Source organism: Lethenteron reissneri, chromosome 6, assembly GCF_015708825.2.
Source record: "Lethenteron reissneri isolate LAM-NWPU_2019-01 chromosome 6, ASM1570882v1, whole genome shotgun sequence".
Classification (NCBI taxonomy): domain Eukaryota; kingdom Metazoa; phylum Chordata; class Hyperoartia; order Petromyzontiformes; family Petromyzontidae; genus Lethenteron; species Lethenteron reissneri.
In genome coordinates this window covers 3,239,799-3,266,911 of record NC_083784.1, presented here as the reverse complement: position 1 = coordinate 3,266,911, position 27,113 = coordinate 3,239,799, and the positions used below count along the sequence as shown (strand labels likewise).

At 50.9% G+C, this 27,113-nt stretch overlaps 1 protein-coding gene across 1 annotated transcript in view; it reads left to right on the top strand.

Annotated features, from left to right (window-relative positions):
- The window catches only part of HDAC8 (histone deacetylase 8), a 194,483-nt gene that overhangs the window by 48,895 nt on the left and 118,475 nt on the right, over positions 1–27,113 (top strand). Inside the window, exons 6-7 of the mRNA XM_061570433.1 lie at positions 11,637–11,714; positions 19,444–19,552. Coding sequence (XP_061426417.1) covers positions 11,637–11,714; positions 19,444–19,552 — 187 coding nt within the window. The remainder of the gene's footprint in view (positions 1–11,636; positions 11,715–19,443; positions 19,553–27,113) is intronic.

The window sequence follows — 27,113 nt, the reverse complement described above, 5'->3', positions numbered from 1 at the left end:
ATGCTGCCTTGATTCACCGGACGCTGTTGGTAAGAGCGCTCCGTGTAAAATCATGGGGCCCCCATTCAACAGTAAAGTAGGCAATAAGTAATACCCTGCGTCGCTGTCAGGCATTGTGGGTAAGAGTATATGCAAGCAGAATTCTCTTCTGCGTCACCACACACACGAATACAAACGTGTTTTGGTGCAAAGGTCGAAACCGGTCCAGAGTCTGCTTGCTTCAACAGATTGCTGCCTGCTAATGTTGGTCTGCAAAACCAATAGGCCGATGGTCCAACAGATGTTGTTTCCATTGATTCATACGTGGAGGTGCGGCACGGAGTTCCGCTTATGTACACGTGCACGTTGAACTTCTTTCGCACCGTACGTAGCCAACCGTGCTAATCGGAGGTGCGGGGGAAAGGCAACAAACTAAACACAATCAGCAGTTCTAAAGAAATGAGTTTTCAATCGAGATTTAAAGTGCATACACCTCGAGTGGCTTCCTGTGCTCGTACCCAGAGTGCACCACAACACGTGCCTCTTGGCTTTGCGTCCCGAATGGCAGCCTGGTCCATTGCGTCGCCCGCGCACCGTCAGTGTTGGCCACAATTACGGTGCTGCTGGGTCGGCCGTGACGCATTGTTCACGACGTTCGTTGCATAAGAAGCTCAACAAGCCGAGCACGCGCACACACACTCGCACAAAAGACAAGGACAAAGATCCCCCGTATAGCCTTAACAGACTGTAGGGGCAATTGCTGTTAGCGAGCACCTATGAAGGCCGGAACGGTAAACGAGAGAGGTGGGTGGCCAGGACCACGCCCGACCGCCTTTGTCTCCCTAGTGGCAATATTTACACACCGCACCAGGTACTCATTTGAGGCTGAGTCGACCTAGGGGAGGCCCGGGACCGGTTCAGATAATCGTCACTTGTGTTGGCCGTGAGCGGGAATGGAACCCGGGTCGCCGGGTTCGTAGCGCAGCGCGCTAACCGCTACACTACCGCTCCCCACTCGCACACACACGCATGCACACACACACGCGTGGCGCCAATGGAAATGTAAATATGATGCAGCGCAGTGTGTGTGAAAGACACACGCGCGCAGCAGGAGCCCGCTTCGCAAGGTGTCCGTAATCACCCGGGAAATATTGTGTTTCTCGCAATAAATGCGACGGGGTTTAATTTTTATTCTTTAAATACCTCGTTTATTTCTTTCCCTCCCACCCGGACCCCTGCCCCTGGTGTTACCGGTATCGTGCCATTTGTTCTTCGTTGTCATCATCGTCGTCAACGTCGTCATCGGGCATTGTCTGTCCACCGCTCTGATGAAGGGCCCCGCTCCTCTTATCCGCACGATGGCGATTGTGATGAGATGGACCGAGTGCTAGCCGGAGATCGCTTACGGGTGACTCTTAGCCGCGGATAATAGGACTAAATTATCCGATAATAGGACTAAAACACATTCCTGCGGAGGGAGCTGGTAGGAACGTTGGGTTGCTCGGTCAATGGCCAGGGTCAACGGCAGCGTGGTGTATTCCGCAAATATGGCCGACTGTGAGGGCGGGCACAAGCCGGCGTGAGTAGGTTAAACGTTGAGTTTTATAAGGGCACCACGGGGTGACCAGCCCCTCCCCACCCAGCCCTTCCCTCCCCACCCAGCCCCTCCCTGCACGATGGACGGACGGACACAATAATCCCCTGTGGGCTGGTGTAACCAGGAGGTTCCTACCAGTATTATCCGCCTCCTATGGGTAACTCCTATAGGAAGAATCTTATCAGCGGATAACAGAAGAAAAAAAACAATCATCGAGGGTTTTTTTTGGGGGGGGGGTTAGATCACGTAAATAGAAATGTCTCGTTAAACCCGCCACCACCCGACACAGCCAATTAGTAAAGTGGTAGCGGGTTTGATTACACAATTATACTTACGCGATCTAACCCCAAAAATACCTCTTGTAGATGATAGTGGTCGCGAGAGCTGATCGGCTCCAGGCTCCGATAATAGTACAGGCAAAGGTGCAGCCCTGCAATCGCTTTCTCACGCCACTGCTAGCGGAAGGACCCCTCCGCTAGACTAGATGGCGATCGAGAGAGAGAGAGAGGCCCTCTTCTAGCGAGGGTGCGTTGGCCTACTCCTCCACACGTCTTGGAAGAGGCGAGAGTCTAGGATAATTTGCTGTCTCGCTGCGTTGAATCGTCGTTGTTTTTCTGTTCTTCCACGACACGAGTCGTGTTAGGCACGCGACTCGGCATTGAGATGACGCCGTTGATAGCAGGTGGCCACGTCCATGGTTATGTTAATTCACGCACGCGGGGCGCCCCGCAAAGTGACAACGAGCGCTCGGCCTACTGATAGCGCTCTTTGAGAACTGGTAGCCAAAAATAGCCTCGCCAACTGGGCATGAGGCTTAGGTAGTTTTATTTTCGTGATCGCATAACAGACAGCGTGTTCTCGGCGTTCGCGGACGTTTTGGTTAACAATGTATTAAAACTGCGTACACGTTACTTCGTTTCAGAAATAGACAAAGCGATGTCCTGCTCAATATGAGCACCGAGGCGGTGTTCATCTCCTGTTTAGAATCCTGAGCCGGTGGTGGAAATTGCATCCACAGAACATCCGTTGGTGACTTCTCCGCAAGGCAGTGCCCATTTTATCGACCGCAGGGAGATGATGGGCTGAGTTAACCCCCAGCCAGGATTCGAACTCGCAACCTTCCGAGGGCTAACCGGCTCTTCACCACAAAATGGTGCCTATTTTATAGACCGCAGGGAGATGATGGGCTGAGTTAGCCCCCAGCCAGGATTCGAATTCGCAACCTTCTGAGTGCTAACCGGCTCTTCACCACAAAGCGGTGCTAATTTTATCGACCGCAGAGAGATGATGGGCTGAGTTAACCCCCAGCCAGGATTCCAACTGGCAACCGTTCCGCTCTGCCGCTGATCCACGCGGCCGGATTAGCGTACTGTGATGTTTTAACACCCTCTGCGTGCGGTGTGCACTGTACGCGTAAACGCGTGGAATTTGAATTCGATCAAAAAAAGACAACCCGTCAAAGTACGGGCACGACCAACCGGCGCTCTCGAACGACGAGGGTAAAACCACGACGGGAACAAGTTGTGAAAAATCGTTGCCTTGCGTGGGGAATATGTAACGCTTTGCGACGCTCGTTTTTTTGTCTTTGGAAGTATTTCATTAGCGAGATGGAACCTGGCAGGCAGCTGTCAGGGCAGAAGGCGTTTTGCGTGTTTGCTGATTGTCCTTTTCTTGGCCCGGTTTGAGTCTCCCGAGTAGTTTTGGGGCAACTCTTTGATCGGCGAGGCCGTTTTTCAGTCGGGCATCGCCCTGAAGAGCAAACGCAGCTTTGTACGCGCTACGGTTTTTGTTCATTTTCGGTCGTCCGCACACGAGTTCTCGAGCTCCCAGGCCCCTCGCCTCGTTTTGGACGGACGGACAGAGCTAAGGCATGCACAAAACACCCTCGACCTGAGTTGGGAAGCTTGGCAAAGCAATCGATGCAAATGTATGCAAATGGTTTACATGTGACGACGACAACTTTGCAATGCCCTCTCTGAGAAGTTGTTTTTGGAGATCCCGGCCGGTGGTGTCATCTTCTCACGAGCAGCACCATGACGATTTCACTTCATTTCGTACGTTCGCTCAGGTTCGCTCTGTGGCCGCCGAGAAGAGCCGTGGCTTTAACGACGGGAATGGGTGACCGCAACTTGGTGGTGGGGGTGGGGAGGGAGGTGAGAATTTTAGCCGCTGCACACAATCTTTTCTCCGCCGCGTGGCGTGGGAGAGTGTCCCGGAGCGCTCCACTTACGCGTCGCACGTTCGGAATGGCGCGAGCGAACCAGCCCGCGAGATCGCTCGCCACCATAACTTCCCGCGTCCACGGGACGTGAGGGCGGCGAGCGATCCAGCCCACCTGATCTCGCTCGCGTGGTAGCACGCCACCCTTAATGCCCCCCCCGCGCTCACGGGACGGCGCTCTCTCTCGAGACCCCCACTTGGCGGCGTGGCCGCACCGTAGCAGGAATTGGGTTTGTTGAGGTTTGAACTTTGGACCGGAGAGGCCGTGTTGGCTGCTGTCACAGCCGCTGTCGCGGTGCCAACGTTGCCGCCGCGACAAACCCCATCGTCCCCCCCCCACCCCTTGCTCTTTGTGTTTCGTGCGTAGCGCTCGGTTAGAGTTGTTGCACAAAAGACAAAGATCTCCCCCCCCACCCCACCACCTCGCCTGGTATACACGAGGTCGTGGGTTCGATCACGACCCTGACGCTTGCTGTATATTTGGAGTTGTTGCGTTGATTTTTCTCAGAGTCATCCGTTCTTTTCCCTACACTTTTGGAATCGGCACGCGTTTATGGTATTTGGCTGCTATACATTTCCACGTGACAAGCCACTTCGTTGAGCTATCATTTGTGGCCAGGACGCTCAGTGGGCCTTACCTGGTAAAATAAAAAATACATTTTCCTTAGGTTTTTTCGGTAAAGTGACGTAGGTAAAAACATTAAAAAGTAAAATAAAATAAAAAATAATAATAAATAATAAATAATTCATTTTATTTTACTTTTTAATGTTTTTTACCTACGTGATTTTACCGAAAAAAACTAAGACTATGAATCATTGCAGTCACGAAAGCTTCAAATCTAGAAAATAAAAAATAATTGTTTAGTTCAGTGTAGCCGACATAGGCTGTTGGCAAGTGCTGTTAGCGATCACTTTTGTAGGCCGGCAAGCCAACCAATGGGGTCGTGTGGATCGCACCACACCTGGCCACCTTTGTCTCCGCAGTGTTGATGTTTACACACCGCACCAATCGGGTTGCCACTTGCCCCTGCTTGACACGCACATTCCGGGAATTTGCGTCTGTGTGTCGGGTGGCAGATGCCATTGTGTTGAACCTCGTTGCAGTCAACTGCACAGTGGTTTCGATCAACTTTGGTTGACAAGCCAGTGCAACCAGGTACTCAGTCAAGACTCAGGCTGACCCTAGGGAGGCCGAGGCCTGGTTCAAGCATCTGTCGCCGAATATTTGAACTGTGAGTGGGAGCCGAATTCTCGTCCGCTGTGCTCACTCCCCACAATGTTACACCATGACCAGGAGCAGCAGCAGCGACGAATATCCCCCGTTCAGCCTTGATCAGGCTCTTGAGGCAAGTGCTGTTAGCGAGTAGCACCTATGATGGCCGGTATGGCACACGAGGGGGTGGGTTGTCAGGCACCGCGACCGGCCGCCTTTGTCTCCCTCTTGGCGGTACTCATTTTGAAGCTGAATCGACCGAGGTCACATGCCCAGGACCGGTTCAGACAATCGTCACTGGTGTTGGCCTTGAGCGAGAATCGAACTCGGGTCACCGGGTTGGTTCCGCAGCGTAGCGCTCACCTCTACACTACCGCCCCCCACCACCAGCACTACCACACGAGCAGACTGATTGTATTTGCCGTATGGTTTGCACCTTGCCCCCCACCCCTCGCCACCCCTTGTAATAAGTTAGTTATTAGTAGTTTCTGGCTGGAGTCCCAGGGTTTTAACTTCTGAGGTTGAGGACAGGAATGTGAGGGGAGGGGGGAGGGGGTGAAGTCAGGTGGGGTTCACGAGGATGACTTTTGAGGCAGTGCCGTGGCGCTTCTGTTGTGAGTGTGGAACGGGAGGGGTCACGCTTTGAGAGTGGTAAATGTCAGTATTGTAACCCCCCCGGAACCGGCTGCTACCCCGTAACTAAATTCCAGAGTGCAGGGCTCTGTAACAACAAAGCCAGCAGGCTGGATAAGGTGACTTAATCTCAGGCGATAAACGCGTACTGTAGCGACGCGTAAATGCGGTCGGGTGACCTTCATTGTCCATTTTTCTCCGAACGTTTCAAGGGACGCGCAGCATTTGAAGTCGCAACGCAGCGGGTGACCGGCGATGAATTGTCGGCGCTTTGTTAACCGATCGCGGCGGCGTCGCAAACGAGCCCCCCCCCCCCCCCAAAAAAAAAAACTAAAAACTAAAACCAGCGACGTAAATTTAGCCCCCCGCGCCGCGCTCTCTACCATCGCGCGCGTGCATTCCTGAGCGGCGTGACATTTTTTTTTGAAGCCCTCTCCCGAATCCATATTGGGTCGCGTTTCGCTCCAAATAACAGCAAAAAGTTGGTCGGCAGCGAACCCCCAAACCCACCCACCCAACCCCCTGCCACTTGGGTGGCGACGTTGCAGATCGCCATCGTGGCCTTCCTCGTCCTCGTCGTCCGTTCTCGGCCACCCAAGGCCAGCGCCGTGACCTCGGCTACCCCCCCCCCCCCCCTCCTATTCAAGGATTCAGCCAAGGTCGTTTCAAGGCAAATTCTAATTTTGATAATTCCAACTTTCGCGACCAGGGTGCACGTGGTTTATTATTGTTGTTGCTTGCTCGCCTCGCGGCGGGGGGCCGGGGGACCCCCCCAAACTCAGGGCCGGATCGAGGCACGGGGGCTTTAGGGGGCTGCAGCCCAGAGGCCTCCGTCAGCTGGAGGGCTTCCAGAGATGAAGTGAAAAGTTATTTCATTTGTGGATGCTAAATTGTATTTGTTGTTCGCCTTGTACAAATACATTTTATTTCTCTTTAACTTTGTTTTCTTGTTGAAGATATATTACTGGGGGCCTCACAGTACCTGTGTAGCCCAGGGGCCTACACAATCTTAATCCGGCCCTGCCCCAACCCCTTGCTTGCATTCCTCCGGGAGGTTGTGAGCGACATGACCTTGGTTGCATAAACAAATGCTGATAATATTGGTGTGGAATGGTTGCCGCGGTAGTGAGATGTTAACTACTTCGCCTGGTATACAGGAGGTCGTGGGTTCGATCCCAACGCCTGCTGTATATTTGGAGTTTGCATGTTCTCCCCGTGATGGCGCAGATTTCTCTCCGGTTTTTCCATACACGTTTAGAAACGCGTTTAGAGTATTTGGCTGCCAGAAATTTCCACGTGATCAGCCACTTATTTGGGCTGTCATTTGTGATAGCCAGGTCGCGTCTGAGAGAGAGCCTTACCTGGTCAAATAACAAGTTTAGTGAATAGGCTGATGAAGTAAAAGATATATATTTCTATTTTTTTGCATTCATATGTGGAGACGTATATTCATTTGTGGAGAGACGGCGGCAGCTTGGACAGGCCTTCATCCAGCAGTGGATTGACCAAGACCAATGATGATGGTGTGGAGACAGAGAACGGAGTCGGTCTTTTACCCATAACCGCTTCGTGCATTGAATGACAAGTCCCATAGTTGGTAGGGAAATGCTCTTAGAGCATCCGACCTCGCTTCCGTGATGAGATCCAGAATGTTGAAACCAGATATCATTTTTTCTGGCTTTTAACAAATGCTTCTGGATAATATCGGTCGGGAAAGATCAAATCGGCTGACAATCGGACTAACAAACAACCCGTGGGAAAACAGCAAGGCGGTGTGCTTATGCAAGGTATGTGCTTTTGCCCTTGAGAAGCCCATCCGGTATTCTGTAGCGGACGAGCGCCCTTGCATCAGCCCGGGCCGGGTGCCTGTCTGAAAATGAAAAAGCGAAGCGCCGTGCATTGGCGCCGATGATCTATGGGCCCTCTGGCTCACGGCGGCGCTGTGATACACTGCAGGGCTTCATTAGCAACGCTCCCAGCCAGCGCGCTTCCACCGCTGAGACGACGCAAGGCGTCCACACGTGCCGCCACCGGCGACGGGGTTTTTCTTTTGTCATCTCGACGATCCTTCGTGTGGCTCGCGGCGCAAACGCGCTGGACTCGCAAAACGACAAGGTCGCCGCTTTGATTTCGATCTCCCGGCGCGCCGGTTTAAGCAACGGTGTGAGTTTATTATGACCACCCTCAACCCAACCCCCCGTCCTCCCCCCCCCTGTCCCCCACCTCCCACCCCCACCGGCTCTGTTAACATTGGTAGCAGTTCTGTACTGTACAACGCAGATAAGTCGATGGGCAGGTGGGGTAAAGTGTGGGTACTCTCACCCAGTCGTTCAGCGTCTTGTGGGGCCCGCGTGGAATAGTCGGGCCAAATACCCCATTTCTAGAGTTCCCTCTAGTGGAGGCCCTGAAGCCAGCGGTGCTGTGAGCAGGCTGTTGCAGGGCTGTGCCTTTACTAAGAAATGCTCCAGGACATCTGCCTTTAACTTTTGAAGCAATAATATGCAGTCCACCACCGATTATGTATTTTTACGGCAGATGTTTTTTTTTCCCATTTATTTATTTTTAAGTCGATTTTTGGTTGGGTAGGTTGGGGAGGGCATTCTTTTCCAAGGGGCTTTTTTTGAGCACGGAATAAAAAGCACGCAACGTTGCAAAATAAACACGAGCATGGTTTGTCGCCAGGGGTTGTGGCATCCAAGGGCACGCGCGCAACAAGGCTTTCGAGTAACGCGTAACTGTGTCTGGCTTCGTGGCACGAGTTGGATCAGTGCATTTGCATGTGGGTTCAATCCCATTGAAACCGCACAGGCAGCAGGGGCTGGCCGAGTGGGTGAGCGGCGGGGGCGAGAGAGTGTGGCAGTGTGGCAGGGGAGTGGTGGCGCAGCGGTTAGCACGCTGCGCTACGAACCCGTCGAACCGAGTTCGATTCCCGGCCAACGCCAGTGACAATTAACTGAACCGGTCCTGGTCCTCTCCTAGGTTTACTCAGCCTCAAATGAGTACCCGGTGCGGTGCGTAAACATCGCCACGAGGGAGACAAAGGCGGCCGGGCGTGTTGTTGGCCACCCACTCCCGCATGTGCCGAGCCGGCCTTCGTAGGTGCTCGCTAACAGCACTTGCCCCGGCAGTCTGTTCGGGCTATACGGGGGGTCTTTGTCTTTGGGGTGACTTGAGATTCTTGGGTCCTTTTGGGCAACTTGGTGGTGGGGGGGTGTGTTTCTGACATTGAATCAGCAACAACCACGAAAACAGCCTCCGTTTGCCACCAAGTGGTGGTGACGTGCCATGCTAGGTGCACCTTGAGACCACACGTGAAGTGTCGAAGGCTGTTGTGCCCCCCCCCATGACTGACGCACCATGGCCCCCCAGTGCCCATCGATAAACCTGCCAGCGGCAAACGGGAGGGGGGCAGTCTCGAATATTGCAAGATTGTTAAATCGGGCCCTACATGAATAATAAATGAAACCTTCAATATATTATCGTTAATAAATACTGCATCAATATATAGGAGTCTCAAGGGGGCGGGCAGAGGGAGAGCATGGGGGTCGGGGAGCGATTTAAACTATAAAACTAAACTATTTTTTATTTTACCAGGTAAGAAACTGAGCGACATAGCTCTTTTTCAGAAGCGACCTGGCCACAAATCGTAGCTCAACGAAGCGGCTTATCACGTGGGCATTTCTAGCAAACCAAATACTCTTAAACGGGTGATGTTGATTTTAAATGTTAGTTGAAACACCGGAGGACCCGGAGAAAAATCCACGCGACCACGGGGAGAGACAGACATGAAAACTCCAAATATACCAGGCCCCCCCATCACTCCACCTCCCCGCCCTCTCCCCTGCTTGGGTCTGCCACTTGCCTGGGATAATGAAGGAACTGGGGGTGCTAAGAATCACTGGGGGGGGGGGGGGGGTGCACACGGTGTTATCCTCTAACACGTGACAATCGGGGCGGGGAGCACGACCCAGCGGTAGCGAATTCATTCGTTCGCCACCTGTTTAAGAAATTCACGGTTCGAATCCAGCGACCGCCCCGGTTATTACCACGGTCACTCAAGATCCCCTGACGTCATTCGCAAGAGCCAGGGGCTATTGTGTGCCCCGCGTCAGGTGACCAAATTTTGAAATTGCCCGTAAGGTTCTCAATTTGCAATGCACATAACAGTCATCTTGCCCCGACTGTAAAGAATTCGGCAGAACCCTCCTGAAAAGGAGTCGTAAACCATCATCACGCAAACTACGGTCATCCTCGCAGCAGCGGCTTTTGGCTAAGCCATTGAACAAAGACGGTCACCCCGTCGCGTGCTTTCAGATGCGATTCTGCGGCCGTCTGGAATGCTCTTCCTTCCGATATTAGGAAGCCACTGGAGGTTGTGCGCTTTTAAATCGAAGTTGAAAACCAATTCATTTAGAACTGCTTTTTGTTTTTAGTTTGTTGTCCTTCCCCTGCACGTCCGATTAGCGCGATTGGCCATGTACGCTGCGAAATAAGTTCAACGTGCATTCGACTGAGTGAGGCTTTCCTGGTTAAACAAGCGTAGTAGTAATAATGATAACATGTGTAGGTTTTTTCCGCGAAAACCAGTTTGTTGTCACGTGCCACTCATGGTTCATGGCATTGGCCAAACACAATGATACAGGACCCTCCTGAAGCACAGTCTTGAGACTTGAGTGAAGTATTCCTGGATAAACAAAGGGCATTGTTGTTGTTGTCATTATTTATTTAGGCCAGGCCAGGCCAGAGCCCGTTGAGACGCAAGTCGCCAAAGCGGCACAGGGTGGCACACACACAGGGTGACACACACACAGGGTGACACACACACACACAGGGTGGCTTGCAGACACACACACAGGGTGACACACACACACACAGGGTGGCTTGCAGACACACACACAGGGTGACACACACACACAGGGTGGCTTGCAGACACACACACAGGGTGACACACACACACACAGGGTGGCACGCAGACACACACACACAGGGTGGCAGGCACACACAGGGTGACACACACACACAGGGTGGCACACACACACAGGGTGGCACACACACAGGGTGGCACACACACAGGGTGACACACACACACACAGGGTGGCACGCAGACACACACAGGGTGGCACACACACACAGGGTGGCACACACACAGGGTGACACACACACACACACACAGGGTGGCACGCACACACACAGGGTGACACACACACACACAGGGTGGCTTGCAGATACACACACAGGGTGGCAGGCACACACAGGGTGACACACACACACAGGGTGGCACACACACAGGGTGGCGCACACACACAGGGTGGCACAGACACAGGGTGGCACGCACATGCACGCACACACGCATGCACACACGCTCAAACAGACACACACACACAGGGTGGCACACACAGGGTGGCACACACACAGGGTGACACACACAGGGTGGCACAGACACACGGTAGCACGCGCACGCACATGCACGCAAACACGCATGCACACACGCTCAAACAGACACACACACACAGGGTGGCACGCGCACACACGCATGCACACACGCACACACACACGCAAGCACATGCACACACAAACACACAAGCACATGCACACACACACAAGCAAGCACACGCACGCACACGAGGTCAATAAACCGCGTCGGAGAGAATGGAGTGCAGGAAAACATCGAACAAGTTAAAGGCTCTTTTATGAACCCACTGCTGGATGAGGGCCTCCCCAGGCCGTGCAGACTGTGGGACTGTAGGACGTGTTCCCGCGTGCGAAGTTTCGAATCGCACTGTCAAAACTGAGAAGATGCGTTTGTGAAACTGTGCGCAAGCAGGTGGGGTGTGCGATGACGGCCTGCACCCTTTGTAACTGTGTGGACCTCGCTTTGTCAACTCCCAACCCTCACACCGCACCATGCCACACCACGCCACACCACGCCGCACCACACCACCACGCTACACCGCACCATGCCACCCCCTCCCCCCCCCCCCCCCCCCCCCGCAGGTGTGGAGGATGCCTTCTCATTCACCCCGAAGGTGATGACGGTGTCCGTGCACAAGTTCTCGCCAGGTTTCTTCCCAGGTAAGAGTTGAAACACCCAGGGACCCCCACGAGGCACCGCTTAACTCTCACCCTGTGGCCAGCCTACAGCCCTGCCTACACTACCCCCATAACTTACCCTAAACACGTGACCATCCTACAGCCCTGCCTACACTACACCCTAACTTACCCTAAACACGTGACCAGCCTACAGCCCTGCCTATACTACACCCTAACTTACCCTAAACACGTGACCAGCCTACAGCCCTGTCTCGACTACACCCATAACTTACCCTAAACACGTGACCAGCCTACATCCCTGCCTACACTACCCCCATAACTTACCCTAAACACGTGACCAGCCTACAGCCCTGTCTAGACTATAACCATAACTTACCCTAAACACGTGACCATCCTACAGCCCTGTCTAGACTACACCCTTAACTTACCCTAAACACGTGACCAGCCTACACCCCTGCCTAGAATATAACCATGACCCTATGGCCAAATCACCCAGAATGCACCTCTCTGTCCACCCACTGCTAGATGGTCTCCCCTTGCTCTGCTGATCGTGGGGGTTATTTGACCATACTTCACCAGACCGCTGAGTGTGCGGTGGTGAAGGGGAGGGGGTCTGGGGGCAGAGCCAGTTCCAATATTACTCACCGCTGGTGTTAGCCGTAGCTGTAGCCGGCAACTCAAACTTTTGAGTCACCGGATTCATAGCGTGGTGCGCTAACCGCTCTGCCACTACTCCAATCAGCAGGGCTCTGTGCGTGTCATTTAAGAGGGCCGATTTGATATCGAGGGCCCGTTGCAGGTTCAGAGCTAACCGCGGGGTTTTTTTGGTCTTTTCGCCGAGAAACCGTTTTTCCGAGCACCAAACGGAAACGAAGATCTGCGGAGACGGGCTGGGGGCTTCCGCAGATTTCTTTTCTTTTGCCTGAGGTGCTGGGTTTTGTTCACTGGGAGGCAGCAAAGTGGTGTTAAGATAATACAATAATAATATAATACAATAATACAATACAATAGTAATATAATAATACACCAATAATATTATAATAATTATACAATGATATATAATAATACTACAATAATGATGATGATTTAATAAGGTGGAGAGCACTCCCTGTTGGTGTATTATCATCATCATCATTAATGTTTAGTTATTCTCACATTGATGTTAACGTTAATGTTAGCCAACCGTGCTAATCGCATCTCCGATTAGCGCCCTTGGCTACGTACAGTGTGAAAGAAATTAAACATCCATACATACAACAGTGATGGAAGGACAGCGGCATTTAAAATCATACCTTTGGGGAACCTAGTGAATAAGTCACGTTTACTCAAAGAACGTGAAAATAAGAATAACTTACAGCACTTTTTGATTTAAAGCTTTCGTGACTGCAGGGACTCATCTTCTTTGTTCTTTCGGTAAAGTCACGTAGAATGGAAGTAATAAAATAATAATCCAATGCCGGATGAAGGGCTCCTTACACTCTGTAAATTAATGGCTGTTGTTTTTTTAACCATACTTCACCACGCTGGCCAAGTGGGTTCGTCAAAGTGCAGGCCGGATCTAGAAACTTTCCACGGTCCGGAAGAAGATTTTTTTTTAAAAGGGCCCTACATTCATCATAATTACATGAACAACAACAAACATTCAAAGCAATTTCTTTGGTAAATGTCAATAAAATACCATTCTTTGTGGTCTCAATGAAGGGGGCACGGAGAGCAATCAGCATCCGTATCCCTTTGTTGTTTCCTCGATTCATGAAACGGGGAAGGGGACTACAGTCCAGTCACAACTCGGATATCACTCACCACTCATGATGAACGTGGCCGGGAGTCAAGCTTTGGCCTACAGGTTAATAGCGCAGTGCGCTAACCACTTTCGCCGCAGCATCCACCGTATGTTTATTTGAAATGTGGAAATACAAAACGAAGTTCTGCTTATACAGTACTGGGTATAGTCTTACCCAGAATGCTTCAGAGCAACACACAATGAGGTTTACAAGCAATTCTGCTGTTGCCATTGAACGAAGTCCCATCGTTTATACACCGTGCTCTTGTCAATGTCATCTCGTAAGCCCAGCGAGCATTTGTTTAACAAACCTGCTTCTGCCGCCGAGACCCAAAAAAGTCTGTAAATCGGTCCAGAGTTTGCTTGCTTAAATGCCGCTTGATAACGTCGGTTTGGGAAAGCATTTGTATTATGATATGTGGAGACGCACAAGGGCGTTCTGCTTATACACTCTTTCTCTCCTCTGTGCGCATTAGCCCGAGCTAAAACCACAGCCTTACACCACATGCACACATTTGCGGAGGGGCAGAGCAGTGCGTGTGGCGACACACTCATTCAGTCGCGGCCGGCATGAAACAAAGGAAGCCATCCATGTAATGTTGACACACAAAGAGCCACACAGCCTCCCTCCCTCACTCCTCTCTCCCTCCCTCCCTCCCCCACCTCCACTCCCACCCGCAATGTCATTTGCGCTTGTCTGAATGCTATTTTTTGGCCAATTGAGAGCATTCCTCTTATAGTCCTATCGATGGACCCGTGTGCCCTGCCTATAGATTTTCATATCCGTACAAGAGTAAAATTATATCTGGCGCAGTTATCTTGATGGGCTTGCTGCACGCGCACACACGCGTGTGCGTGCGTGCGCGTGTGTGTGTTCGCATCAATGGTTAGTGCACTGTACTATGAGTCTGGCAACCCTGAATTCGATTCCCAGGCACGGCCAACGTCAGTGTCGACTAGTAACAAGACTTGTCCTAGACCTCCTCTAGGTTTACACATCAGCACTGGGGAGACAAAGGCGGTCAGGTGTGGTACATGCCAAACAAATTCCTGACTGGCCTCAATAGGCGCTCGCTAACAGCGCTTGCCTCAACTGTTTATTCAGCTGAATAATGGAGATGCTGTTTCAGTCTGGTCACACAGTGCCTATATCCAACAGGCGCAGTGTGACCTTCATCCGGCAGTGGCTTGGTAAAAGCGCGCTGTGCTACAAAATGAAATGATTCCCTGCTCAAAAAAGCATTGAGGCAGTGTCCGTCTCTCGTTTGCAGCCCTGAGCCAGTGTTGGGAATGAATTCCACATTCCCATGGCAAGGGCGAGTCTCTCCATTGCACAAACCACGGTTGACTTCCTTGCAAAGCGGCGCTCGTTTTATCTCACCCCAGGGTAGATGATGGGTTTGTTCAAAACGCTGCAAACAAGACTTGAACCTCGCAACCTTCCGGCTGATTGCAATCCGCCCGCTCCGTACCGCTGAGCCGCAGTGCTGTTGACTTGGCTGCCTACGGATTCTGGGCTTTTGACTTTGCGTCATTTGTTCCCTTCCGCGGTGGTGGCGTGGACAGCAGACGCGTTGCGAGTTTAAGACGGTTGAGGGAGGGAGGGAAAACTATAAACAATTTTTATTTTAGCAGGTGAAGTAAGGTCCACTGAGCTATGTAGCTATGTTTCTCAGAAGCGACCTGGTCACAAATACTATCCCAACGTAGTGGCCTTATCACGTGTAAGTTTTTTTATAGCAGCCAAATACTCTAAACGCGTGGTGATGTTGATTCTAAATGTGGAGAGGAAAAACCGGGAGGACCCGGAGAAAAAAATCCACGCGACCACGGGGAGAGAGAGACACGCAAACTCCAAATATACAGCAGCAGCAGGCGTCAGGGTCGAGATCGAACCCACGACCTCCCGCATACCAGGCGAGGTAGTTAACGCCGCGGTGGCGAGAGGGAGGAGGGCTCCCCTCCAACACGACGTGCTCGCAGCCACGCGCCGCCCGTCAGCGCCGGTGACGTGCGCTGGCGCGGCAGAAAGACGCACGCGTTCGTTCCCTCCGCGTGCGCTGTTTGTTTGAGAGGCGCGGGTCACGTCACCCTCTGTCTCCGCGCGACCCGGCACGGCGACACCACCGCCGCCTCCCTCCGTCGCCCACCGCCGCCCCCCCTGTCGCTCCACGAACCGTCGGCGGCGACCGCCAGAGCGTTTGGAAACGGCCTGTGAAGGCCACGAGACAAAATAACACTGAAAAATAATCTACGCAACACACGCGCTAATGAATGACCGTGGAGACGGGAGCAAAAGCAACATTACGACGTAATGAGATTATTACTTTAATAGTTAATTTGCAACGATTGCCGTCCAAATGTTTTTACTGAGACTTATTAAGATTGAAAACTTGCACTAATTTTCCCTTTTGTAATTTTTGCGCCTTGCTCCTCCTGATGGTCATCCGTTCAACAAACAAGCGCGGAAACGAATTGATTCGGTCGGCATTTCCAGTTTTGGGGGACAGTGGTTCTCGGTGGCAGCAGACCGAAAAGGTAGCGGCAACTTGGGGTTGAGGGCCTTCGTCCAGCAGAGGATTGATCATGGCTAACCGTAACTAATCTACCGTGTAACCAATAATACTAATTTACCATATAACCAATAATATTAATCTACCGTTCAACCAATAATACTAATTTACCATATATCCAATAATACTAATCTACCGTGTAATCAATAGAGGCCTGCATGTCCAAACCGTGCAGTACCCAACGCACTGCAAATTGGAGCAGTAATTACTTATTGTAACATACGCCTCGCAAAACAAACACTGGTAATTCTGTACAATATATTGTACACGTTGAAGCACTCATTATTTTGCTCGTGAAATGCACGCGAAGCCTGCCGCTGTGCATTGCACACACACAGGGAGCACAAATTGAAGCGGCGATGATTTAATTCAAACGAAACAGCCCCTTGATTAAAAATAAACACACGTATCGCCATATCAATATATCGCATTTATCTTCAAACTTTTTTTTGTTATTCAGAACGCATGAGTCATTCGCTTATGTCACGGCCAGCACAACCTCGACATTGGCATTCAGCCCCTGAACGTTATTTCCGCCAGCGCTCGCAGGAATAGCATTCTGCTCGAGTTATTTATTTTTTAACAAAAAATCTGCAGGCTTTCGGGAAGAAGCCCACGCGAACTCGGGATTTGCTGCGAGTCCACTCTGCCAACTGACCGTCGCGAGAACACAGCGGACCAATCCGAGAGGCGTGACCGTTGATTGAAGCTCTCGAAAGCCCTCTTCCACTATTGCGTGAACTGGGCTACAACATTAAGCGGTATCAATTAGCATACGTAAACACACACACACGCAGAAAACAAAGCTTCTGCTGTTTCGACACCGGCCAGCCGGCGGAGTAACGCAATAAATAAGGTCCCGGTCAGGATGTTTTTTCGGTCTTTGAAAGGAAATAACATTTACTCCATCGGGCCATGAGCCTCACCGATTAACATTTCCCGGTAACGTTTTGTTCAAACAAGGCAGGCTCGGGCTGGCTTCGTTTTCGTTGGGAGTCGTCAGCGATGTTTGCTGCCATAAATTCGCACGCGATACACGATAGGCCACTTCGTTGAGATATTGTTTGTGGCCAGGTCGCTTCTGAAAAATAAGCCAGTAGCTCAGTGGGCTTTAACTGTTAAGTTAACAAATAGTTTAGGTTTATTTGTAGGTTTATTTTGTATACTTTAAGCGATTTTCTTGGCTCTTTCGGTAAAGTCACGTAGAATGGAAATAAGAAAAATAATAAAAATAAATCATTATAAAATGATTCTTTATTATGTTTTATTATTTTATTATTTCCATTCTACGTGACTTTACCGAAAGAACCAAGAAGATGAATCCCTGCAGTCACGAAAGCTTTAAATCGAAATTTAAGCGATTTGTTTACCTTTCCTGTACTATCTTGATTTGAAGCTTTCGTGACTGCAGGACTCCATACTCTCCGGTTCTTTCGGCCTATACTTTGCACTCACGTTTTTGTATCGTGGTTGCTATTGTTGTAACATTCTAAACTTCCCCGACAGGACATCTATGAAAAGAGCTTCATAGCTCATGGGATTCCTCCAGTATATAAATATATAATCTGATTCTGTTTGGCCTCTCAAACCAATGCTGCTGGGTGATCAACCCCATGCTATGAGTAAGGTCCCCGCATGGGCACCATGGCAACAATAACAACACAAACAAAACAACGCTGGTAATCTTCGCAAAAACAATACAACATTTACAAAAATATAACCATGCTGTGTCATGGTTCATTGCGCGAATTAAAATAATAAACACGGAGTACATTTTTGTAATAGGTTTTTACCCTTTCAACTGGTACAACAAACTGACACCTTTATACAAGGCATCATGTTTGCAATAACCACAACACAAGCAGTCAAAATGCAAACAAAAAGAAACAACTCTGATGATGATAATGATATGCACTGTCCTTGAAGTTGATTGGTCCACACCCGAGAGACAGCTTTTCTTAGAGCCTAGTCTCCATTGGTGTTGGACTAAATGACGCCAAAAGGCGTACAACTCAAACACAGGCACTATCAGAGTATTGAGAGCTCGGGGCAAGCATTGACTGCTTGTGTTGTGGTTATTGCAAACATGATACCTTGTATAAAGGTGTCAGTTTTTGTACCAGTTGAAAGGGTAAAGACCTATTACTATATTTTGCCACTGGTAAAGGAGGTCTCATAGTATATTTTTGTTCACGTTAAAAGTCAAATAACGTCCCCCGGCCCACGGGACATGTGGAGCAACGGCCCCAGTTTAATCCGGCAAACAGTGGACACGTTTCAACGTTTTAAAGTCTCATCAGCAGTGTGTCCGTGAGGAACAAATGGTGCCTCGGTTGCCTTTTGTTGTAGGTCATAGCCGTACACAAGCGCCATGGAAGCCTGCTTGGATCAGTTCCAGAAAATGCTGCACCACGTGTACTGTGGCATCGTGGAGGATTGTGGGTAACCGTGTGAGCGATGTAGTCAGCTGGTGTGTAGGTGCTCGGTGCATTGTTTATTCGGGGGATCGTGAGAGATGGCAACAGCTTTGGGGGGACGGGGGTGTGGGGGTGGTGCCTTCATCCAAAAGTGGATTAATCATGGCTCAAGATGATGATTGTTATTTTATTCCTGTTCATATACGCTGATTGGTTACGGAGTGGTCGCGTTGGTTTTACAGGTCAACTCTTGTTGACCTGTAAAACCAGTTTAGTAATTAAATTCAGAAGGATAGTTTTGCTCAAGCTGAATTCTCTTTGGATATTACGCAAACCTCATTATTCATATATAACATTTGAAAAGCATGTACGTTGTGCAGTGCTTAGCGAACTGTCCAACCACCCCACCTCCCCCAACACCCACTCCTTCACTAACCCGCACTGACCAGCAGGGCGAAGTATGGTCAGTGTGTGTACGTATGTTGAACTTCTTTCGCGCCGTACGCAGCCAACCACCGGTACTAAATCGGAGGTGCGGGAAACAAACAAACCTCCACCAGTGGCATGGCAGGGGAAGGCCTTGATCCAGTGCAGTAGTGCATGCAGAATCTACAGTGGCTTGCAGGGCATACGAGAAACAATGACAATGTATACAGATCGAAAGTCAAATCAATTCTCGCACGCACTGTTCAGTGCGGTTATTGTGACCGCCGTCGTCAGGATCGATTTGAACACCACGAATATCTGAATCAGTCCCGGGTCTCCCCTAGGTCGACTCGGCCTTCAAATTAGTTCCCAGTGCGGTGTGTCGTGAACATCGCCACTGGGGAGACGAAGGCTGCCGGGCAGAGCGCAGGCCACCGTCCCCCTCGTGTGCCGTGCCGGCCTTAATAGGCGCTCGCTAACAGCGCTTGCACCCGTAGCCTGTTAATGGCCATACGGGATGATCTTTGTCTTTGGTCTGTCTGTGCCCGCAGGTACGGGAGGAATCGACGAGGTGGGCATGGGCAAGGGGAGATATTTTGCCCTCAACGTCCCGCTGCAGGACGGCATCACGGACGACAAATACTACTACGCGTGTCACACGTACGTGCTGCCCATAGCGCCCCACCCTCCACCGCCCTCTCCATCCTTTTTGCCAACTGGGGTTGCCACCTGTTCTGTTTTTTCCCAGGATTGTTCGCTCTTTCAGGTGGCTCTCCCGGGGAAATCTCCAAGTCTTCACGGTGGTATTAAAAGTCTCTTGATATTTGTGCAGTCGGGTAACGATAATATTGTCATACGCCACTCGAGACGAAGCATTTACACGTAGCTCTCCCCTCTTTTCCGTATCGTGAGATATCCTTCCCGTTGCTATGATCTGTGCCGGTTTTATTATACCCCGGAGGTGGTAACCCGATTCCTCTGCTCCTAACGCACCGCCCCCGCCACTGTCAAGTGCCCCCTTCTTGCGTTCGCTTCGCCGGTCGATATCCAAATCGCTCGGCCGCTCCATATGCCACGTCGTCGCGTCCAATCAGCCCTTGTCGTGCTCTCCTTTCTGGCCGCCGCCATCAGGGGCAGCACAGCGCGCGACGGCTGTTCGCTGGGCAGCTTTGTGGTTACACGTAGACGGGCGTGTGGGGGGGGGGGGGTCGGAGGGGAGCGTGCCTGAAGTGGTGCGTGTCACGTGACGCCGTTGTCCGTGACCCGGCACACGCAGAAGACAGCGCCGCGGTCTGTCGCCACAATCGTGGCGCAGCCAGTCTGTCGGAATGAGAATTTTTGCTTATCCTGGAGGTATCCGATGAGCTTATTAGGATGTCCAGGATGTACGTGTGTTGAACTTCTTTGGCACCGTACGTAGCCAACCGTGCCAATCGGAGGTGCGGGGGAAGGACGACAAACTAAAACGCAACAAAAATTAGTTTTTAGTGGCGGCATGAGTACATGAAACCATATGCAGCGAAAGCTGAGAGGCAGCCTCAAGCAGCTCACGAGCCGCGGATTCATGAAAACCAGACACCGGCTCAAATAATTTAAATCCTTGTAAGCATAACAAGGCCAATTAACGCCACAAATACAATTCATACTATCACTCATTCCGAGCGTGTCTGCATCTCTCTTCTGTCATCTCGCTGCGTCTCTATCTCGCATGCTTATTTCTACTCTCATCTCACTCAGATTTTAGTAAGTGCAGAGGCGGGGGGGCGGGGCGGGGGGGGGGGGGTGGGGGTAACATGGTTTTTTGCTTAAGGTCCTCAATAGGCCACCAGCACCACCACTTGGTCTGGATTCCCTTCCTCGCCGAGTCGTCATCTCAAATTAAACTGCGTAGCTCTTCTTCAAAAGCGACCTGGCCACAAATTATAGCTCAACGAAGTGACCTATCATCACGTGGGAATTTATAGCAGCAAACATCGCTGACGACTCTTAACGAAGACGAAGCCAGCCCGAGCCAAATACTCGAAACGCAGCCAAATAGTCGACACGCAGCCAAATAGTCGAAACGCAGCCAAATACTCGAAACGCAGCCAAATACTTGAAACGCATGTCGATGCTAAACTTGGAAGGAAAATACCGGATGACCTGCATGCGACCACGGTGAGAGAGAGAGACACGCAAACTCCAAATATACAGCAGGTGTCAGGGTCGGGATCAAACCCACGACCTCCTGCATACCAGGTGAGGTAGTTAACATCTCCTAGCCACCGAGATGTTAACTACCTCACTATCAATCGACGGGCAATGACAGTGCCACTGCTGCAGCTGCTGCTGAAGAGTTTAGGGGCAAATTGAAACGTGGGGCCTGAACTTTGGACCTGAAAACACAAACTGCAGCCCCCCCCCCCACTGTTGTCCCCTCGCCTGCCCGCCGCGGCTTTGCGGCGCAAATATTAATGCGATCGCGCTCTTTTGGCGGCAGCTCTCACCAAAGTCACCGGGAATGTTCCGATTTCGGTAGCCTACGCAGGCTTAAGCCCCTGGCTGTCGTTGAGTCTGAACAAACCATTGTCACACCGGCGGCTGCGCCTGCGATGCATCGTGGGGAGCAGAGTTCAATGCAGCAAAGTCCATCGCTGTACTGTACTTCTGTGCCACCGCCGCCGCCATATCACCGCTCCCCGCCCCCTCGTCAGCCCGCGCCAACCAGCGTGGTATAGCGCTGTCAAATCACCTGGATGACGAGGAATACCGTCATCCAGCAGTGGATTGATGCGAGTGCTCGTTGCTTGTGCACTTGGGAGTAACACGGTGGGATGCGGTGGATTCGAGGCGAGGGGTCCGGTGGATGTCGCACGGAGGAGATGGAGAAGACGCACGCAGCCGCCCGATTTTAGCGCGCGTCGCCGATGCACAAACACGCCACGTCCTACGCTGGCATCGCTTCGCTCGCGTAGCGAACGTGGCGGGCAGAGAGAGAGAGAGAGAGAAAGAAAACGACGAACAACAATGCTCATTCGCTGGCGAGGGTGACTCTCACTCCGCATTCCTTAGGCGTTGTGTTTTCCACATTGCCACAGCTCCATGAGCTCAGGCAATTCAACTTCTGGCACCACCCTGTCTGTTGCCGCCAGCGCCGCCACCGCCGCCGCCGCCGCCGCCGCATCGTCGTCGTCATCGCTCGACCCTTTCACACCCAAGATTTCTACACTTGCTCACAACAGAGATCTCCCTCCGCCTGCCAGCTCCCCCCCACCCCCCCCCCCCCGCGCTTCGGGTGAGCGCGCACGCGTGCACGCCCTCGCCGCGTGCAACCACCTTCGGGGTGCAACTCTGGGTGTGCTTTGCTTTCAGAAAGTGACAGCGTTCACGGAGTCACTTTCTAATTTTGCACGCGGCCACGTGCATGCGATGCTGCCCAAGTATAATTTCACGGGTTGGTATGTAGCAAGTCATCGTTCTAATCATCATAATCATTATAATCGCCGTGAGCCATGGTCATTCCACTGCTGTATGAAGGCGGGAATTTATGGTAATATTGCCTCTGAAAACATTTCATAAACGTATCCGATAGTTTTGTTCCAGGAGCTGGTCCTGCTTCTTTGGTGACGTCCACAGGTTAAACATCTGGTCCAAGAGCTTTCTTCATCATCCTGTCGAAGGGGCAGAGTTGACTTCTTCAAAGTGTGACGTCATAGAACGAAGGCTGGAAAGCGCACAACAAAAAGACGCGTGGAGAGGTGCGCGCTTAGGAATTTTACGCCGAGCGAAGGACAAGGGGAAATCGGGGAGCAAACGCCGATTCGGGGCGCCACATTGTTACGGGATTATTTCGATTGTTGTTTTAGATTATTTGGCTGCTATAAACGTCCAAATGATGAGCCATTTTGTTGAGCTATCATTTGTGGCCAGGTCACTTTTGAAAAATAAGTTAATGCCTCAGTGAGCCTGGTCTGGTAGGATGGGGATGGTTTAGTTGTATGTGTGCTGTGTGATTTGTTTACCTTTATTGTACTTAGCACGCCTATCGTGTTTTTGTATTGTTTGTTGTTGCAACGTTCTTACCCACCCCGACTGGACATCTGTGAAAAAGAGCTTTACAGCTCATCGGATTCCTCCTGCAGTATGTTGTTCAGATTCTGATTCTGAAGGGAGCGACGGTGGCATGGAATGGCGACCAAGGGAGCGGACAGTATGTCCAAGGGGGAGACGGAGCCACGAGATTGGCCCATATGTGGACCTGAAAATGGATTGTGGCATCGCGAGATTACGAGGGATGGCGAAGGCCTTCGCCCGGCGGTGGATCGTTTATAGTTTGTGGCTGACGCGTGTGTGATTTTAGCCAAAGCGCACCCCACACATACGCCGCAGGGGAGGAGCGGTGGCACGGTAGTTAGCATGCTGCGCTTTGAACCCAGCGACCTAGGTTTTTAATTGCAGCCACGGACAACATCGGTGGCAAGGAGAGTTTTGTTTGCAAGGGTGACCTGAGGCATTAGACTGCCAGTGGGGGGTGATGATTGCTGCGGTGTGTGTAAGGGCACCACGGTGGCGAGATGTTAACTACCTCGCCTGGTGTACAGGAGGTTCGTGGGTTCGATCCCGACACTGACGCTTGCATATTTGGAGTTTGCGTGTCTCTCTTTCCCCGTGGTCGCGTGGATTTTTCTCCGGGTCCTCTGGTTTTTTCCTCCACATTTAGAATCGACATCACGCGTTTACAATATTTGGCTGTCTCCCTGACAGACCTGGTCTTCACCTGAGGACAGCTGCTTACGTTGTGGCCGAAACGTCGTGAGAATTATTTTATTATGTTTTATTTTATTATTTTATTATTTCCATTCTCCGTGACTTTACCGAAAGAACCAAGAAGAAAAAATATTTGGCTGCTATAAATTTCCACGTGATAAGCCACTTCGTTGAGCTATCATTTGTGGCCACGTCGCTTCTGAAAAAAGAGCTACGTAGCTCAGTGGGCCATACCTTACCTGGTAAAATAAAATAAAACATGTTAGTGTAGTTTCAAGTTAAACCCGTCACTCTTGCCTGTACGCTGCCGCCAGTGCCGTCACTTTTGGCGTGGTCGGGGACGTGAGTCCGGTATTAAACGCAGACTCGTTACTCAAGCGGGGCGCATCGGCATGTGATGGTATCGTCATAAAATCGGCGTTTTACGGCGCGCGCTCCGTTTTTTTCTTTTCCCAGGCCAGTGGGAATCGCTGAGCAATCCCCCAACTCGTAGTCAGAGAAGTAACACACCTCTCCCATCAGCCCGAGCCGACTACTAATTATAACCGAGCTACGTGCACGCACACGTGTGGATTCGCTGTAATTAAATAGAACCTGAATGCCAAGCATCGCATTAAGTGCCGTTAATAAGTTTTAATGGGTGGAGGGTTGAGCGGTGCGGCACAGCGGTTCGTGCGCTTTGCCATGAACCCGGCGCCCCAGAATTCTGAGCACAATTCGCGTCATCGGCCAGTGATACCTGAACCTGTCCACCGGCCCTGACCAGCCTGGTGAGGTCTGTGCTGTTGTAGTGGTATTGACATCGAAGACGATTGCTCGTTTTTTTTTTCATACATTTTTAAAAATATTTTTATAATTCATTTTTGTCATTCAAGGACCCAGAATTACAAAAGTAGATTTCAAAAAGAGGGGGGGGGGAAACGGCAGTTAACGTGTTACAAACTCGACGCAAAATTACGGATTGATCTTGGGCGTCTGGGCTCGCTGCCCCCACCACGACAGGGAGCAGCAACAAATTATTGTCTTTTAATCCCTTGACTGACATTGCGTGGGGAGGAGGCATTTATCCAGTGGTGGACTTGAGAATGCCTGCAATTTATCTTTGCTTATTTTTAGTAAGTGGTGAGCTCATCAGTGAACGCTCGCACTCGGCTGCGTGAGTGCTCTTGTGTAGGTTTATCTTTTCGTCGGGCCTGACTCTCCTCCGCGTTTTATTCACCCACTCGCGGGAATTCAGAAGCTGGGTTCGTTACCTCCACGACACGCATCAGAATCGTCCATCGGCCATCCGACACACTCATCTTCTTGGTTCTTTCGGTAAAGTCACGTAGAAGGGAAGTAATAAAATAATAAAAATAAAACATAATAAAATAATTCTCACGACGTTTCGGCCACAACGCAAGCAGCCGTCCTCAGGTGAAGACCAGGTCTGTCGGGGAGACAGCGTCTGACGCTTGCGTTGTGGCCGAAACGTCGTAAGAATTATTTTATTATGTTTTATTTTTATTATTTTATTACTTCCCTTCTACGCAACTTTACCGAAAGAACCAAGAAGATGAATCCCTGCAGTCACGAAAGCTTTAAATCAAAATCCGACACACTCGTTCATTCTCGCCTCCCACAGCCCTGCAAGCATGGACCTCGTTGTTTAAACGGGGAGAAGTTGGAGGGGGGGTGCACGGCATAGACACACTCGGGCTACGTTAAACTCTTTCCACAAAATGCTCGATGCTAAACAGAATGACTTAACGACACGGCCCCTGCATTTTCCCGTCTATCTTGATTTCTGCCCTGGCGCACGCCCGCCGCTGTGCACGAGGGGGCTGCTGCTGCCACGCTCCGTCGCTCAATTCCACCCATTCGCGAATTTGTCCAGCCCAGTCCCAACCTGCAGCAGTCAAGTTTTACAACTCGTCGCGTGAAAACTTTGCGAACTTAAAAGGAAGCATTCCTCAGCAGATCCAGTGCGGTCGCTCGCGAACCACGAAGGCAAAATAAATCGATGAAAACCTGCCACTGGCGTTGGACATTGCACCAATGTCATTTGACTCGGCCGTGAGAATTTTTTTAAAGGCGGTTAGCTTGAGCGCCTTCAAGATCCAGAGTTTGAGGGTCTCAGCCCCCCTCGATCCTTCAGCCACCCCGATGCTGGCCAATTGCCGTCTTGTTGTGACGCAAAACGTCGCCCTCCGTAAAGGACGCCGTGCTAGGAGCTGCAAACACACCAGACACAACGACACCAGTGAAGCGTAATTGGCAATAAAAGGTGTGAGGCCAAAGTGATTATTTGCAAACACAGCTGTCTGAAACGAGCGTTGCTACTTGTTTGTTTGCGTGGAAGAGGCTCCCTACCTTCGAATCGGCCGCTGCATGGCAATACTGCGATACTGAAACTACTTTTATTTTATTTTTACTAGGTAAGGCCCACTGAGCTATACGGCTCTTTTTCAGATTCGACCTGGCTACGAATGATAGCTCAACGAAGTGGCTTATCATCACGTAGAAATGTATAGCAACAAAATACTCTGAACGCACGCTGATTCTTCATGTGGAGGGAAAACCCGGAGGACCCAGAAAGAAATCCACACTACCACAGGGAGCGACAACTCCAAATATACAGCAGCAGGCGTCCGAGTAGGGATCGCAAGACCCACGGCCTCCTGCACACCAGGCGAGGGAGTAAACGTTCACCACCGTGGTATCCTCAATACTTGGCTCTAAGAGCCGCGGTGTTTTGCGGCACACAGCGCCCTTACGGCAGTCGGTGGACACGGCCCGGTGGTAGTGCTGCGTTTGCTACTTCTTACAGAGGTTCACTGTCTCGAACCCAGCGGCCGCCCTGATTAATACTGCGGGTGTGTATAAACATGGGATCAGTGCGTTGATATTTGCGCACGCCCCGGACACCGTCCGTGAAGAGGTAGTTCCGTTTTGTACCAAAATTTCCCCAATTCAAAAAATAATTCCGCCACAAATTTAGTCAATTGGGATGATACAGACGACGATCGTCAATCCCCCCTACTGGCAGACTAATGCCCCGAGTCCCTCGTGAACATTGAGACACTTATCCCGGGCCTCTTGAGTTCTTCACTCTGGTTCAACAAAATCAACTTGCAACGCTGCCGTAGCTAAAAGTCGACAATGTCTTGTGCGCAAGAACAGTAAAAACTCAACGCGTTCACGAATCACAAATAACACGGCCCTAAAAGGAAATATCTATGAGGCAATGTTACGGGCAGAGGCCCTTCTGCACAGCGCACAGCCGAAGAGACGGACTTGGCCTGATATTTCACATGCAGTATTATCATGCACACAATAATATATGTTCATAATAGAGGTTTTTGGGTTAGATCACGTTATTTATGAATGTGGCGTAACCCTCCACCACCCGACACGGCCAATCAGTAAAAAAAATGTGTCACGTTTACAAAAGACAAATAGTTCACTACTTTAGCGCTATTGTCTTTTGTTAACG